At 40.0% G+C, this 15,163-nt stretch overlaps 1 protein-coding gene across 2 annotated transcripts in view; it reads left to right on the top strand.

Annotated features, from left to right (window-relative positions):
- Window positions 1-15,163, top strand: part of HSDL2 (hydroxysteroid dehydrogenase like 2) — a 69,177-nt gene that overhangs the window by 8,681 nt on the left and 45,333 nt on the right. For both annotated transcript variants that reach the window (XM_024757273.1, XM_024757272.1), the window contains exons 2-3: window positions 7,175-7,338; window positions 8,272-8,370. In XM_024757273.1, coding sequence (XP_024613041.1) covers window positions 7,175-7,338; window positions 8,272-8,370 — 263 coding nt within the window. The remainder of the gene's footprint in view (window positions 1-7,174; window positions 7,339-8,271; window positions 8,371-15,163) is intronic.

Here is a 15,163-nt window from a genome sequence, read left to right as displayed (position 1 = left end):
GAAAACGATTCTTCACTCTAGGACTATGCACAAAGCAGATGGAGGGTTGGGTTTAGTCCTGGGCTTAGACATAGATATGTAAGTGTTAGGAATAGTAAAAAAACAAGGGAATGAGTAATAATATTTAAAGTGTTGTGAGAGGAGATTGGTTCAAGATGGTGGAGTAGAAGGACATGCGCTCACTCCCTCTTGGGAGAGCACTGGAATCACAACTACCTGCTGAATAATCATCGACAGGAAGACACTGGAAATCAACAAAAAAGATACCCCACATCCAAAGACAAAGGAGGAACCGCAATGAGACGGTAGGAAGGGTGCAATCACAATAAAATCAAATCCCATAACTGCTGGGTGGGTGACTCACTGGAGAATGTTTATATCCCAGAAGTCCACCCACTGGAGTGAAGGTTCTGAGCCCCACGTCAGGCTTCCCAACCTGGGGGTCTGGCAACGAGAGGAGGAATTCCCAGAGAATCAGATTTTGAAGGCTAGTGGGATTTGATTGCAGGACTTCGACAGGACTGGGGGGAACAGAGACTCCACTCTTGGAGGGCACACACAAAGTAGTGTGCGCACCAGGACCCGGCAGTAGGAGCAATGACCCCATAGGAGACTGAACCAGACCTACCTGCTAGTGTTGGAGGGTCTCCTGCAGAGGCAGGGGGCAGCTGTGACTCACTGCAGGGACAAGGACACTAGCAGTAGAAGTTCTGGGAAGTACACCCTGGCGTGAGCCCTCCAGGAGTGCGCCATTAGCCCCATCAAGGAGCCTGTGGGCTCCAGTGCTAGGTCGCCTCAGGCCAAACAACCAGTAGGGAGGGAACTCAACTGCACCCATCGGTAGACAAGTTTTACTGAGCTCTGCCTGCCAGGGCAATACCCAGCTCTACCCACCACCAGTTCCTTGCATCAGGAAGCTTGCACAACCCTCTTAGATAGCCTCATCCGCCAGAGGGCAGACAGCATAAGCAAGAAGAACTACAATCCTGCAGCCTGTGGGAAAAAAACCACATTCACAGAAAGAGAAGATGAAAAGGCAGAGGACTAGGTACCAGATGAAGGAACAAGATAACCCCACCCCCCCACCAAAAAAACTAAATGAAGTGGAGATAGGCAACCATTCAGAATAATGATACTGAAGATGATCCAGGACCTTGGAAAAAGAATGGAGGCAAAGACTGAGAAGATGCAAGAAATGTTTAACAAAGACCTAGAAGAGTTAAAGAACAAACACCTAGAAGGATTAAAGAACAAACAGATGAACAATACAATAACTGAAATTAAAAATACACTAGAAGGAATCAATAGCAGAGTAACTGAGGCAGAACAGATAAGTGACCTGAAAGACAGAATGGTAGAATTCACTGCCACAGAACAGAATAAAGAAAAAAGAATGAAAATAAATGAAGACCACCTAAGAGACCTCTAGGACAACATTAATGCACCAACATTTGCATTATAAGAGTCCCAAAAGGAGAAGAGAGAGAAAGGACCCGAGAAAATATTTGAAGAGATTATAGTCAAAGACTTCCCTAACATGGGAAAGAAAATAGCCACCCAAGTCCAGGAAGCGTGGAGTGTCCCAGGCAGGATAAACCCAAGGAGAAACACACTGAGACACATAGTAAATTGATTAAAAAGACAAACATTATTAAAAGCAACAAGGGAAAAATGACATACAAGGGAACTCCCATAAGGTTAACAGCTGATTTCTCAGCAGAAACTCTACAAGCCAGAAGGGAGTGGCACGATATTTAAAGTGATGAAAGGGAAGAACTGACAACCATGATTACTCTGTCTGGCAAGGATCTCATTCAGATTCAACGGAGAAATCAAAGCTTTGCCGACAAGCAAAAGCTAAGAGAATTCAGCACAGCACCACCAAACCAGCTCACAACAGATGCTAAAGGAACTTCTCTAAGTGGAAAAAAACAGAAGAAAAGGACCTACAAAAACTAACCCCAAACAATTAAGAAAATGGTAATACAAACATATATATTGATAGTTACCTTAAATGTGAATGGATTAAATGCTCCAACCAAAAGACACAGGCTTGCTGAATGGATACAAAAACAAGACCCATATATATGCTGTCTAAAAGAGACCCACTTCAGACCTAGGGATACATACAGACTGAAAGTGAGGGGATGGAAAAAGATATTCCATGCAAATGGAAATCAAAAGAAAGCCAGAGTAGCAATACTCATATCAGATAAAATAGACTTTAAAATAAAGAATGTTACAAGGGACAAGGAAGGACACTACATAATGATCAAGGGATCAATCCAAGAAGAAGATATAACAATTAGAAATATATATGCACCCAACATAGGAACACCTCAATACATAAGGCAACTGCAAACAGCTATACAAGAGGAAATTGACAGTAACAATAATACTGGGGGACTTTAACACCTCACACCAATGGACAGATCATCCAAACAGAAAATTAATAAGGAAACACAAGCTTTAAATGACACAAGAGACCAGATAGATTTAATTGATATTTATAGGACATTCCATCTGAAAACAGCAGATTACACTTTCTTCTCAAGTGCTCATGGAACAGTCTCCAGCATAGATCACATCTTGGGTCACAAATCAAGCCTTGGTAAATTTAATAAAATTGAAATCATAACCAGCTTCTTTTCCGACCACAACGCTATGAGATTAGAAATCAATTGCAGGGAAAAAAACGTAAAAAACACACACATGGAGGCTAAACAATACCGTACTCAATAATCAAGAGATCACTGAAGAAATCAAAGAGGAAATCAAAATTACCTAGAGACAAATGACAATGAAAACACAATGATGGAAAACATATGGAGTGCAGCAAAAGCAGTTCTCAGAGGGAAGTTTGTAGACATACAAACCTACCTCAAGAAACAAGAAAAATCTCAAACAATCTAACCTTACACCTAAAGGAACTAGAGAGAGAAGAACAAACAAAACCCAAAGTTAGTAGAAGGAAAGAAATCATAAATATCAGAGCAGAAATAAATGAAATAGAAAACAATAGCAAAGACCAATAAAAGTAAAAGATGGTTCTTTGAGAAGATAAACGAAATTGATAAACCTTTAGCCAGACTCTTCAAGAAAAAGAGGACTGAAATCAATAAAATTAGAATTGAAAAAGGAGAAGTTACAACAGACACCTCAGAAATACAAAGCATCCTAAGAGACTAGTACAAGCAACTCTATGTCAATAAAATGGATGACCTGGAAGAAATGGACAAATTCTTAGAAAGGTATAACCTTCCAAGACTGAACCAAGAAGAAATAGAAAATATGAACAGACCAATCACAAGTAATAAAATTGAAGCTGATTAAAAATCTTCCAACAAAAATCCAGGACCAGATGGATTCACAGGTGAATTATATCAAACATTTAGAGAAGAGCTAACACCCATCCTTCTCAAACTCTTCCAAAAAATTGTAGAACACTCCTAAACTCATTCTACGAGGCCACCATCACCCTGATACCAAAACCAGACAAAGATACTACAAAAAAAAAACCTTGCAAACCAATATCACTCATGAATATAGATGCAAAAATCCTCAACAAAATACTAGCAACCAGAATCCAACAGCACATTAAAAGGATCATACGCCATGATCAAGTGGGATTTACCCCAGGGATGCAAGGATTCTTCAATATATGCAAATCAATCAATGTGATACACCATATTAACAAATTGAAGAATAAAAAGCACACGATCATCTCAATAGATGCAGAAAAAGCTTTTGACAATATTCAACACCCATTTATGATAAAAACTCTCCAGAAAGTGGGCATAGAGGGAACCTACTTCAACATAATAAAGGCCATATATGACAAACCCAGAACAAACATCATTCTCAATGGTGAAAAACTGAAAGCATTTCCTCTATGATCAGGAACAAGACAAGGATGTCCACTCTCACCACTATTATTCAACATAGTTTTGGACGTCCTAGCCACAGCAATCAGAGACAAAAAAGAAAAGGAATCCACGTTGGAAAAGAAGTAAAACTGTCACTGTTTGCAGATGACATGATACTATGCATAGAGAACCCTAAAGGTGCCACCAGAAAACTACTAGAGCTAATCAATGAATTTGGTAAGGTTGCAGGATACAAAATTAATGTACAGAAATCTCTTGCATTCCTATACACTAACAACTAAAGATCAGAAGAGAAATTAAGGAAACAATCCCATTCACCACTGCAACAAAAAGAATAAAATACCTAGGAATAAATCTACCTAAGGAGGCCAAAGACCTGTACTCAGAAAATTATAAGACACTGATGAAAGAAAGCAAAGATGACACAAACAGATGTAGAGATATGCCATGTTCTTGGATTGGAAGAATCAATATTGTGAAAATGACTATACTACCCAAAGCAATCTACAGATACAATGTGATCCCTATCAAGCTACCAATGACATTTTTCACAGAATTAGAACAAAAAATTTTACAATTTGTATGGAAACACAAAAGACCCCAAATAGCCAAAGTAATCTTGCGAAAGAAAAACAGAGCTGGAGGCATCAGACTCCCTTACTTCAGACTATACTACAAAGCTACAGTAATCAAGACAGTATGGTACTGGCTCAAAAACAAATATAGATCAATGGAACAGGATAGAAAGCCCAGAGATAAACCCATGCACATATGGTCACCTTATCTTTGATAAAGGAGGCAGGAATGTACAGTGGAGAGAAGACAGCCTCTTCAATAAGTGGTGCTGGGAAAACTGGACAGGTACATGTAAAAGAATGAAATTAGAACACTCCCTAACACCAGACACTTGTAGAACTTCCCTGGTGGCGCAGTGGTTAAGAATCCGCCTGCCAATGCAGGTTCAATCCCTGGTCTGGAAAGATCCCACATGCCACCGAGCAATCAAGCCCGTGAGCGACAAGTACTGAGTCCGTGTGCCTAGAGCCCGTGCTCTGCAACAAGAGAAGCCACCGCAGTGAGAAGCCCGTGCACCACAGTGAAGATTAGCCCCACTCGCCGCAACTAGAGAAAGCCCATGCACAGCAACAAAGACCCAACACAGCCAGAAAGAAGTAGATAAGTAAATTTATTTTTAAAAGTTAGCTCATTAAAAAAAAAAAAGACACGTGCCCCAATGTTCTTTGCAGCGCTACAATTTGCCAGGTCATGGGGGCAACCTAAATGCCCATCAACAGATGAATGGATAAAGAAGATGTGGTACATATATACAATGGAATATTACTCAGCCATAAAAAGGAATAAAATTGGGTCATTTGTAGAGACGTGGCTGGACCTAGAGACTGTCATACAGAGTGAAGTAAGTCCGAAAGAGAAAAACAACTACCGTATATTAACGCATATACGTGGAATCTAGAAAAATGTTACAGATGAACCGGTTTGCAAGGCATAAATAGAGACACAGATGTAGAGAACAAACATATAGACAAAGGGGGAAAGCGGAGTGGGGGTGATGGTGGTGGGATGAATTGGGAGATTGGGATTGACCTAGATACACTAATATGTATAAAATAGATAACTAATATGAACCTGCTGTATAATAAATAAAAATAAAGTAGTTGTCACTTTGTGGGTCGGGAGGAAGAAGAAGGATAGTTAGAGAGGAATAGACAGCTGGCTTCTGGGGCGTTGGTAATATTCTATTTCTATTCCTTGGTATTTATCTTAATTTGTTCTTTAAACTATACACATTAGTTTATATGCTTTTTGTGTGTTTGCTATTTCACTAAAAATAGTTAACACCTCTGTCTCTTCCTCACTTCTCCACTCCCCTTCTTTCTTGCTAAACCATTTATTCCTTATTTTGAAATCCTCCCACTTTTACCTCTTAATTTGCTTCTAGAGTGTAATTCTCCAGATCTTGGCAAGAGCTTTACGTTCTTTTGTTAACAAGCCTACTTCTCTGTTACCCCTGTCTTTGGTTACTGTCCCTTTTTCTCTTTGTCATTGTCACTTTTGCTGTCCTCTCCATCCTTCTCCTTAAACGAGCTTTTTATTTGCCTTTAGAAAGTAAACAAGTAGGTTTCCCTCACTGTTATCTGACTTTATACAGGTTTTCTTCTCATCTAACAACTGAATAATTAGAAGGTTAAAAGTTAAGGTGGGTAGATATAAAAAACTTAATGGACACAGAGAACTTTCCTCAGTACATTTGGATCACAGAATCTTTTGAACAATACCCTGAGTTCTTTGCCATCTTTCTACGTTTGTTTGTTTAACAGCATTACTGAGATGTAATTCACACATCACACAATTTACCCATTTAAAGTATACAATTAAGTGGTATATTATATATTTTTAGTATATTCACAGAGTTGTGCAACTATCACCACAATCAATTTTAAAATATTTTCATCATCCCCAAAAGAAACCCCATACCCCTCAGCTGTCAACCCCCAAATCCCCCACCCCCAGTCCTAGGCAAACATTAATCCTTGTGTCTCTATAGGTTTGCCTGTTCTGGACATTTCATATAAATGGAATCATACAATATGAGGTCCTTTGTGACTTTTTCAACTAGCATAATGTTTTCAAGGTTCAACCATGTAGCATAGATCAGTACTGCATTCCTTTTTATTGCTGAATATATCCCATTGTATTATGTATATATCACATTTTATTTTTCCATTCATCAGTTGATGGACATTTATGTTGTTTCTACTCTGGCTATTATAAGCAATGATGAGCATCTGTTAAAAAATTATTAGCTCTTACATAATTCCTTTTAAGTGGTATGTATTCATTGAAGAAAATTTGAAAAATCCTGAAGAATATAAAGAATATGATACAATTTATTCATAATCCCACCACTCAAAAATAAGCTCTTTTAAAAAATCTTTCAAGAATAAGCTTTGTTAACACTTTTTCTGTCAGAAAAATACGTTTATGTAGTTTATTAATTCCTCATTTCTCTTTAAGATTTCTCATTTGAGCAGATTTTGTTTGCCAAGTCATGGCAAATCTGGCCGCTGCAGTTGTAATAATTTGTAAATCATTGTACAATGGGAGTAAAGTAGAGTTATTAGCTATCAGATGGGGAGGGAGGAGGGTTTATAGAAAGTTTGATAGAGGAGGAAACATGTTTTGTGACTATGTGCATGAATTCCTGAAACTGGTAAGTAAATAAAAACATTGAGCTTTCTAATAAGGTCACATTTGTTCTGTTGTAGGAAGCTAGCAGGATGTACTGTCTTCATCACAGGCGCGAGCCGTGGCATTGGCAAAGCTATTGCTTTGAAAGCAGCAAAGGATGGAGCAAATATAGTCATTGCTGCAAAGACTGCCCAGGCACACCCCAAACTTGCAGGCACAATCTATAGTGCTGCTGAAGAAAGTGAGTTTCAATACATAGAGAATTTGCTGGAAAGTTTAATTATATCTATCTGAAGTCTACCCTAAAAATAATTTTATCAGGTTAAAGAAATATTTTGTCACCTTACAGCAGTGTTTGGGAACCATTTTTCTCCCCAGCAGTTTTAAGTGATGGGAGAGACTCCCGTTAAATATCATGTCTCATGAGGGCAGTGGTTCTTGGATGGGAGCAGAGAGTAGAGGAGTGGAAGTAGAGGAAAGAATTTGAGAGGTGGATGGTGTGAACACTTTGAAAAAGTACTCCATGTTACTTGTTCTCTGCATAATTCACAAGTCATTATTTTAATATTTGCAGTTCACAAATAGCTATTGAGTGCTTATATTCAAGGCACTGTGCCAGGAGTAATGACTTAAATTTCAGCTTCAGTTGATATTGCTAGTTTCGTTAGTTACGTTAATAGTTTTGTGGTTATGCTAGGGGAATATATATGAAGAAATTATGAGTGAAATGATGCCTGAGGTTTGTTTTGAAATACACCAGCAAAAAACAAAATGGAATTGTGGGTAGATAAACAAATTAAATAACTGGCAAAACATTATCAATCATTGAAGATAGGAGATGGATTCATGATAGTTCATTATACTATTCTTTGTATTTTTGTAGATTTTTTGAAATTTTCCATAATAAAGGTCTTTTAAATTACCTTCCCCAGTTTAATAGCATTTTAAAAAATTACCTTCCTTTTTGGTTTTTTAATAGAGTTGGCCTAGCTAGTCTGCAGCTGGATTCATCAGTCTGTCCTACTGTAGGGCAGAGTTGCTAGTAGTTATAAGACATAGTTATATATATTGATTTTCTGAAAATGGGGTACTTTTTTCTTTTGACTCTTGTGTCAGAGGTTTGATATTGATGAAAGGTTTAATATTTGAATGCTTCTTTGTTTATCCTTTGTAGTCAAAGCAGCTGGAGGAAAGGCCTTGCCATGTGTTGTTGATGTGAGAGATGAACAACAAATCAGCAGTGCAGTGGAGAAAGCAGTTGAGAAATTTGGAGGTAGAGCCTTCATTCTGAAATAATTATTGAATATTGGTAAAGTATAGGTGTAACTATAATTTTATATTTAATTTTCTTTTGATTATTTTTTACTGAGTCTTTTTGAGTATAACCAGAAATGGGTATTTATTCATATAGAAGCATAGCTTAAAATCATCTGATGACTAATTGAATAATTATTAAAAATCATTTTTTTCTCATTTTTTTTAACATCTTTATTGGAGTATAATTGCTTTACAATGGTGTGTTAGTTTCTGCTTTATAACAAAGTGAATCAGTTATACATATACATATGTTCCCATATCTCCTCCCTCTTGCGTCTCCCTCCCTCCCATCCTCCCTATCCCACCCCTCTAGGCGGTCAGGAAGCACTGAGCCGATCTCCCTGTGCTATGCGGCTGCTTCCCACTAGCTATCTACCTTACATTTGGTAGTGTATGTATGTCCATGCCTCTCTCTCGCTTTGTCACAGCTTACCCTTCCCCCTCCCCATATCCGCAAGTCCATTCTCTAGTAGGTCTGTGTCTTTATTCCTGTCTTACCCCTAGGTTCTTCATGACATTTTTTTTTTCTTAAATTCCATATATATGTGTTAGCATACGGTATTTGTCTCTCTCTTTCTGACTTACTTCACTCTGTATGACAGACTCTAGGTCTATCCACCTCATTACAAATAGCTCAATTTTGTTTCTTTTTATGGCTGAGTAATATTCCATTGTATATATATGCCACATCTTCTTTTTCCATTCATCCGATGATGGACACTTAGGTTTTTTCCATCTCCGGGGTATTGTAAACACAGCTGCAATGAACATTGTGGTATATGACTCTTTTTTTTTTGCGGTACGCGGGCCTCTCACTGCCGTGGCCCCTCCCGTTGCGGAGCACAGGCTCCAGATGCACAGGCCCAGCGGCCATGGCTCACAGGCCCAGCTAATCCACAGCATGTGGGACCCCCGCCCCCGACCGTGGCACGAACCCGTGTCCCCTGCATTGGCAGGTGGACTCTCAACCACTGCGCCACCAAGGAAGCCCCCTGACTCTTTTTTAATTATGGTTTTCTCAGGGTATATATCCAGTAGTGGGATTGCTGGGTCATATGGTAGTTCTATTTGTAGTTTTTTAAGGAACCTCCATACTGTTCTCCACAGTGGCTGTATCAATTCACATTCCTACCAGCAGTGCAAGAGTGTCCCATTCTCTCCACACCCTGTCCAGCATTTATTGTTTAAAGAGAGAGAGAGAGAGAGGGAGGGAGGGAGGGAGGGAGGGAGGAAGGAAGAAGAAAGAAAGAGAATGTGAACAAGGGAGGAAGGAAGAGAATAAAATAAAGTAAGTCCGCCAACCCCTGTCCTCTCCCTGCGCTCCTACCGAAGCCCGAGCCTCAGCTCCCAGCCCCGCCCACCCCGCCCGGAGAGCAGACAAGCCTCTCGGGCTGGTGAGTGCCGGTCGGCACCGATCCTCTGTGCGGGAATCTCTCCACTTTGCCCTCCGCACCCCTGTTGCTGTGCTCTCCTCCGCGGCTCCGAAGCCTTCCCCTTCTGCCACCCACAGTCTCCGCCTGCGAATGGGCTTCCTAGTGTGTGGAAACTTTTCCTCCTTCACAGCTCCCTACCACTGGTGCGGGTCCCGTCCCTATTCTTTTGTCTCTGTTTATTCTTTTTTCTTTTGCCCTACCCAGGTACGTGGGGAGTTTCTTGCCTTTTGGGAGGTCTGAGGTCTTCCGCCAGCATTCAGTAGGTGTTCTGTAGGAGTTGTTCCACGTGTGGATGTATTTCTGGTGTATCTGTGGGGAGGAAGGTGATCTCTGCGTCTTACTCTTCCGCCATCTTCCCGATTCCCCTAAAAATCATTTTGGATAGTATAACAAATTTACCATCCAAAATAAAGTTAAGACCTTGACAATAACACACATCTAGCCAAGTGGTTCCCCAGATCCCATCCACTTGTCTCTCCCCAATTCATGTAACCATCATTTGATGACTTTTTAATATTTATTGAATAAAGTGCAGATAACCTATTGGCATTCAAGATCTTTCACATTCTGGTGTTAACAGACTTGTTTTGGTTTCATCTTTCTTCTACACCCCTATGTAAACTCCCTACTTCAGCCAAAATTGTTTACATCCATTTTGTTACCTTGAATTTTTTTTTGCCTCTCAGCTTTTGCTGTTCCTATTCCTGAGGCTCCTCCAGTGCCCACTCCTCCACCTCTGATCCTTCCTGAAATGTTCCCTTCTTTGTCTTTTGAAATCCTACCTTTTTGTGCTTTAATCTCATCTCCTTCACGAAGCCAGTTTCCTGACTATGCCAACTAATCAGAAGTGTACATTTTTCTTTCTCTGAATTCCAAAAACATTCCTTTGATCCTCATCTTGTATGACTTTAGATCTTAGTATTTCTTTTTTGTCCCCAATTGGTTCATAAGCTGCTAGAAGGCAAGTGTTGCGAGTTGAACTGAGACTTTGATGGCATTATAGCAAGGCACGTAGCCATGTCCTGATCCTGCCCTATTACCACTCTCTCCCTATAATATTCCAGAGACTGTATGTACATACAAAGGATATTGCCCAATGGGAAACAAGGTTAATGCTTTATTGTTAGCAAGGCTCGTGCTTATAACTCCCAGTGTGGAGTGCTGTGTTACTCAGGACTGGAGCACAAAGCTTTGGCTCAAATGGGGCCTCTTCTTTTAAATCCAAAATCTTACTCCTGGTTGGCAACCTTTCCCAAAGTAATGTGAATGCCCATGAGAGAAGAGGAGAGAGAATGCAAAATTACTGGTTTTTTTTTTCTTACTGATCGGGCTGCAAATATGAAAGAGGAAGGAGAGGAAGCCACATTCATGTGCAGAACCTTTTATCTAAAATGACTTCACCTACTAGTGAAAGTGAGCAATTAGTGCCAATTAGGACTTAACCTAATTAGTTTAGCCATTCATTTTTAGGGAGGAATTAAGGGATAAGATTGGTGAGGGTGGAAGACTGGAGCTTTTCCTTTCTCTGTATTCATCCAGTTTTAGTTCTTTCTGTTGATCCATTGGGTTTATCAACTGAGGGCAAGTTTATCCTTCTTGGAGAATGAAATCATCAGAATATTGGGGAGAGCTGCTACCAGCTTTGTCTGAGCCCTTTCTCGATCTTTATTTCTGTCCTGTAGTTCAGTTAGAGAACATCAGCAGTTCAGCTGTTGTCTGGTATTGTCCCAAGAAACCTCTGAAATGAGTCAAGATGGGCATTAGTTAAAGATACTCAAGACCATACTATATAGGCCCCAAATTCACCCCCCCCCGTTTATTGTTTTTTTAATTTAATTATTTTAAACTTAAAAAAATTTTTTTAATTTTTTGGCTGTGTTGGGTGTTCGTTGCTGCACGTGGGCTTTCTCTAGCTGCGGTGAGCGGGGGGCCTACTCTTTGTTGTGGTGCACGGGCTTCTCATTGCAGTGGCTTCTCTTGTTGTGGAGCACAGGCTCTAGGCACGTGGGCTTCAGTAGTTGCAGCACATGGACTCAGTAGTTGCGCCCTAGAGCATGTGGGATTCAGTAGTTATGGCTCACGGGCTCTAGAGCACAGGCTCGGTAGTTGTGGCGCACAAGCTTAGCTGCTTCACGGCATGTGGGGTCTTCCTGGACCAGGGTTCGAACCCGTGTCCCCTGCATTGGCAGGCAGATTCTTAACCACTGTGCCACCAGGGAAGTCTCCCCTTTTATTTTCATTTTTATTTTTTTAATTTTATTTTTCTTAATTGAAGTACAGTTGATTTACAAAGTTGTGCCAGTCTCTGCTATCCAGCAGAGTGACTCAGTTATACACATGTATACATTCTTTTTTTAATATTCTTTTCCATTATGGTTTATCACAGGATATTAACTATAGTTCCCTGTGCTATACAGTAGGACCTTGTTGTTTATCCATCTTATATATAATAGTTTTCACCCGCCTTTTAACTTCCCGTCTTGAATTCTAGCTGCATTGTCTAATCTGGTTCACCAGAAAGAGTTACACATTACGTACTAATGACAGCATAGTCTAAAAATTTGTTCCTGAGTGTCAAAATGTGAAGCAGCTCCACTTTCCAGAGTTGGGATCCTCCAGAATAAACTGAAGTCTCACAAATTGATTTCTTCTCCTATTGTTGCCACAGAATTTAAAGAGCCACACTGAAATCTTTTTCTTGGAAGAATTAAGACCCAGAAATCTCTCCTCTCCAATTTTCTAACTCTATTTTGTCACAGCCAAGGAGGTTCACTCAGGTGCATGGATGGTCTGCATTTTTTTAGCCACTTTAGCTTAGATTGTCTTCCATTGAACCTGGTATCATTCCTTCAGCATCTTCAGTGTTGGATTAATTCAACTTTGTCTATCATGTGATCTACTTTTCCAGGAGTAGACAGAGAAAACGGTAAGGACAAAAGAAAATCTTGGTTTTTGTTTCTTTAGAAGCCAGTGGATCCATATTATTGATTTGGGCTTCATGTCCTAGAACTTAGCTCAGTTGCTAGAAATCTTCAATTAAGAAGGTATGCTTTTCATATCTTTGGGGAAAAAAATCTCCCAATGTATTTTGCTACCTGTTGTTGAGATGGGCATCTGAAACACTTCTTTTTTTTAAAAAATTAATTAATTTTATTTTTGGCTGCGTTGGGTCTTAGCTGTGTGTGGGCTTTCTTTATTTGCAGCAAGCAGGGACTACTCTTTGTTGTAGTGCCTGGGCTTCTCATTGCCGTGGTTTCTCTTGTTGTGGCGCACCGGCTCTAGGCACGCGGGCTTTAGTAGTTGTGGCATGCGGTCTCAGTAGCTGTGGCTCGCGGGCTCTAGAGTGCAGGCTCAGTAGTTGTGGCTCATGGGCCTAGTTGCTCCACGGCATGTGGGATCTTCCTGGACCAGGGCTCAAACCCGTGTCCCCTGCCTTGGCAGGCGGATTCTTAACGACTGCGCCACCAGGGAAGCCCTGAAACCTTTCTATCTTCTTGCTAAATTTACAAATTGGTGGTGGAGTTACCTTTATTTTGGAATCTCTCCTAACATTTCCTTCCCTCCTCCTTAGGATCCACTTTGATGTATTTAAAGTGTTTTGCTTTCCATTTGCCCATTAACTTCTGCTTTTCTGGCATAACAATGCAGAATCTTAATTCTTCAGTGAACTCTGTTCAGCATCTCAGCTTCTGCTGTCTCCTAATCAGGATGGATGCCACATTTATGAGATGATTCATAGCCTGCTCTTTTTTTCCTCTGTGTTTTTTTCCCACAGATCTCCCAAGTCTTTATATTTTGCTCGTTTGGTTTTAGTTCCATACTGTGGTTGCTACTGATACGGTCTGGCTTGGAGTTTTGTAGGCCTTTGAAGTCTGCCTTTTAGGGAGCACTCTACCTTTGCCCTCATATTTCTCTCTGCTGGAGAATTATCCCTAACAAAGTCCTGCACAGTGGATGGTGCTTTCTGACCTGTGCCCTGGGGGGCCTCTGCCACACGGTACTCCCTATCACCTTGCCTTCCCTCATCTTCAGAGTGTTTCAGGCCTTGAGTAAATTATGCTATTTCATAAACCACAGATGTAATCTTTCCTGCCGCCTTTTTCTTCTGCAGCAGGCATACATATATGCCTTTTCTTTATCATTTCCCACCATCGTTCCCTGATCCATTTTAATTTGGCCCATCTGAGTTCAGAAATTTTAAGATATCTCTTAATTGGACCCAGTTTTTTTTCTCTTTATCACTGGCAAGTCAAATACAGTTTTCCCAGTCAGTATATCTTCATTACTCATCTACTTTCTTTTGCTTTTGGGCCCAGATGTTTGCTCTGCTAACATAGCTGTCACTTATTATCACATAGTGAGAGATGAAGTCAATAAAGGTTGGATTTGCCCAAGGAATCCATTGATTGGATCAACCCTCATTAGCTTCATCGCCTTAATTAGGGTAATTCTACACAGGTGGTTTGCACACCCATCAGTCCAGCATCTCACCCAGACCCACACTCAATTTGCTTTGCTCCCACCTGGCTTTTTCTTTAGTGAATATTATCTTCCTTGTCTCTTAGCAGCATGCCTTATACAGAGTAGCCCCTCAGTGATTATCTCTTAGTGATGAGATTGAGCAATATCTAGTTTTGTGAATTGAGAAGCATGTCGTGGATTTAAAAATTCCTCTCACTGGTCTTTACCACTTGTGAAGGCAAACCATCATCATTTTGTTTATTCTGGAAAGCTGGTAGTCACAGGACGTGAAACTTGTCCAATATATACAGGTGATTTACTTGAGTTTGAGTTTTATTATAACGAAGATATGAAATGTAATATAGTTGAATCCAAAGTTATTCTAAGGACACGTTTTAAGAAAACATAAGTAGCGCAAACTCTGTGCTAAAGAATATGGAAATTGAGGAATGAGGACGTGATCAAAATTTTATAATGTTACTATAAATGAAGAAAGGGAGCTTATGACTAATATGTTGTAAGTATAATAACCTTATTTAAACCATTTTCCACATATTGTGAGAGAGGGACAAAGCAAAGTTAAGATAATAAAAGACGTTTAAGGCAACAGTCTAACCCCAGCAGTAGAAATTGTCATATATCTATTTGATAGAATATTAAATGCTCTTTAGAAAGAATGGATGCAGCTAGAGATAATCATACTAAGTGAAATAAATCAGAAAGAGACAAATACCATATGATATTACTTATATGTGGAGTCTAAAATATGACACAAATGAACTTATCTACGAAACAGAAACAGACTCACAGACATAGAGAACAGACCTGTGGTTGCCAAGGGGGAGGGGGAGGGAA

The sequence above is a fragment of the Neophocaena asiaeorientalis genome, unplaced genomic scaffold, assembly GCF_003031525.2.
Source record: "Neophocaena asiaeorientalis asiaeorientalis breed wild unplaced genomic scaffold, Neophocaena_asiaeorientalis_V1.1 scaffold432, whole genome shotgun sequence".
NCBI classification, from domain to species: domain Eukaryota; kingdom Metazoa; phylum Chordata; class Mammalia; order Artiodactyla; family Phocoenidae; genus Neophocaena; species Neophocaena asiaeorientalis.
Note: the sequence above shows the minus strand (reverse complement) of the source record. Positions and strands in the feature narration are given on the sequence as shown.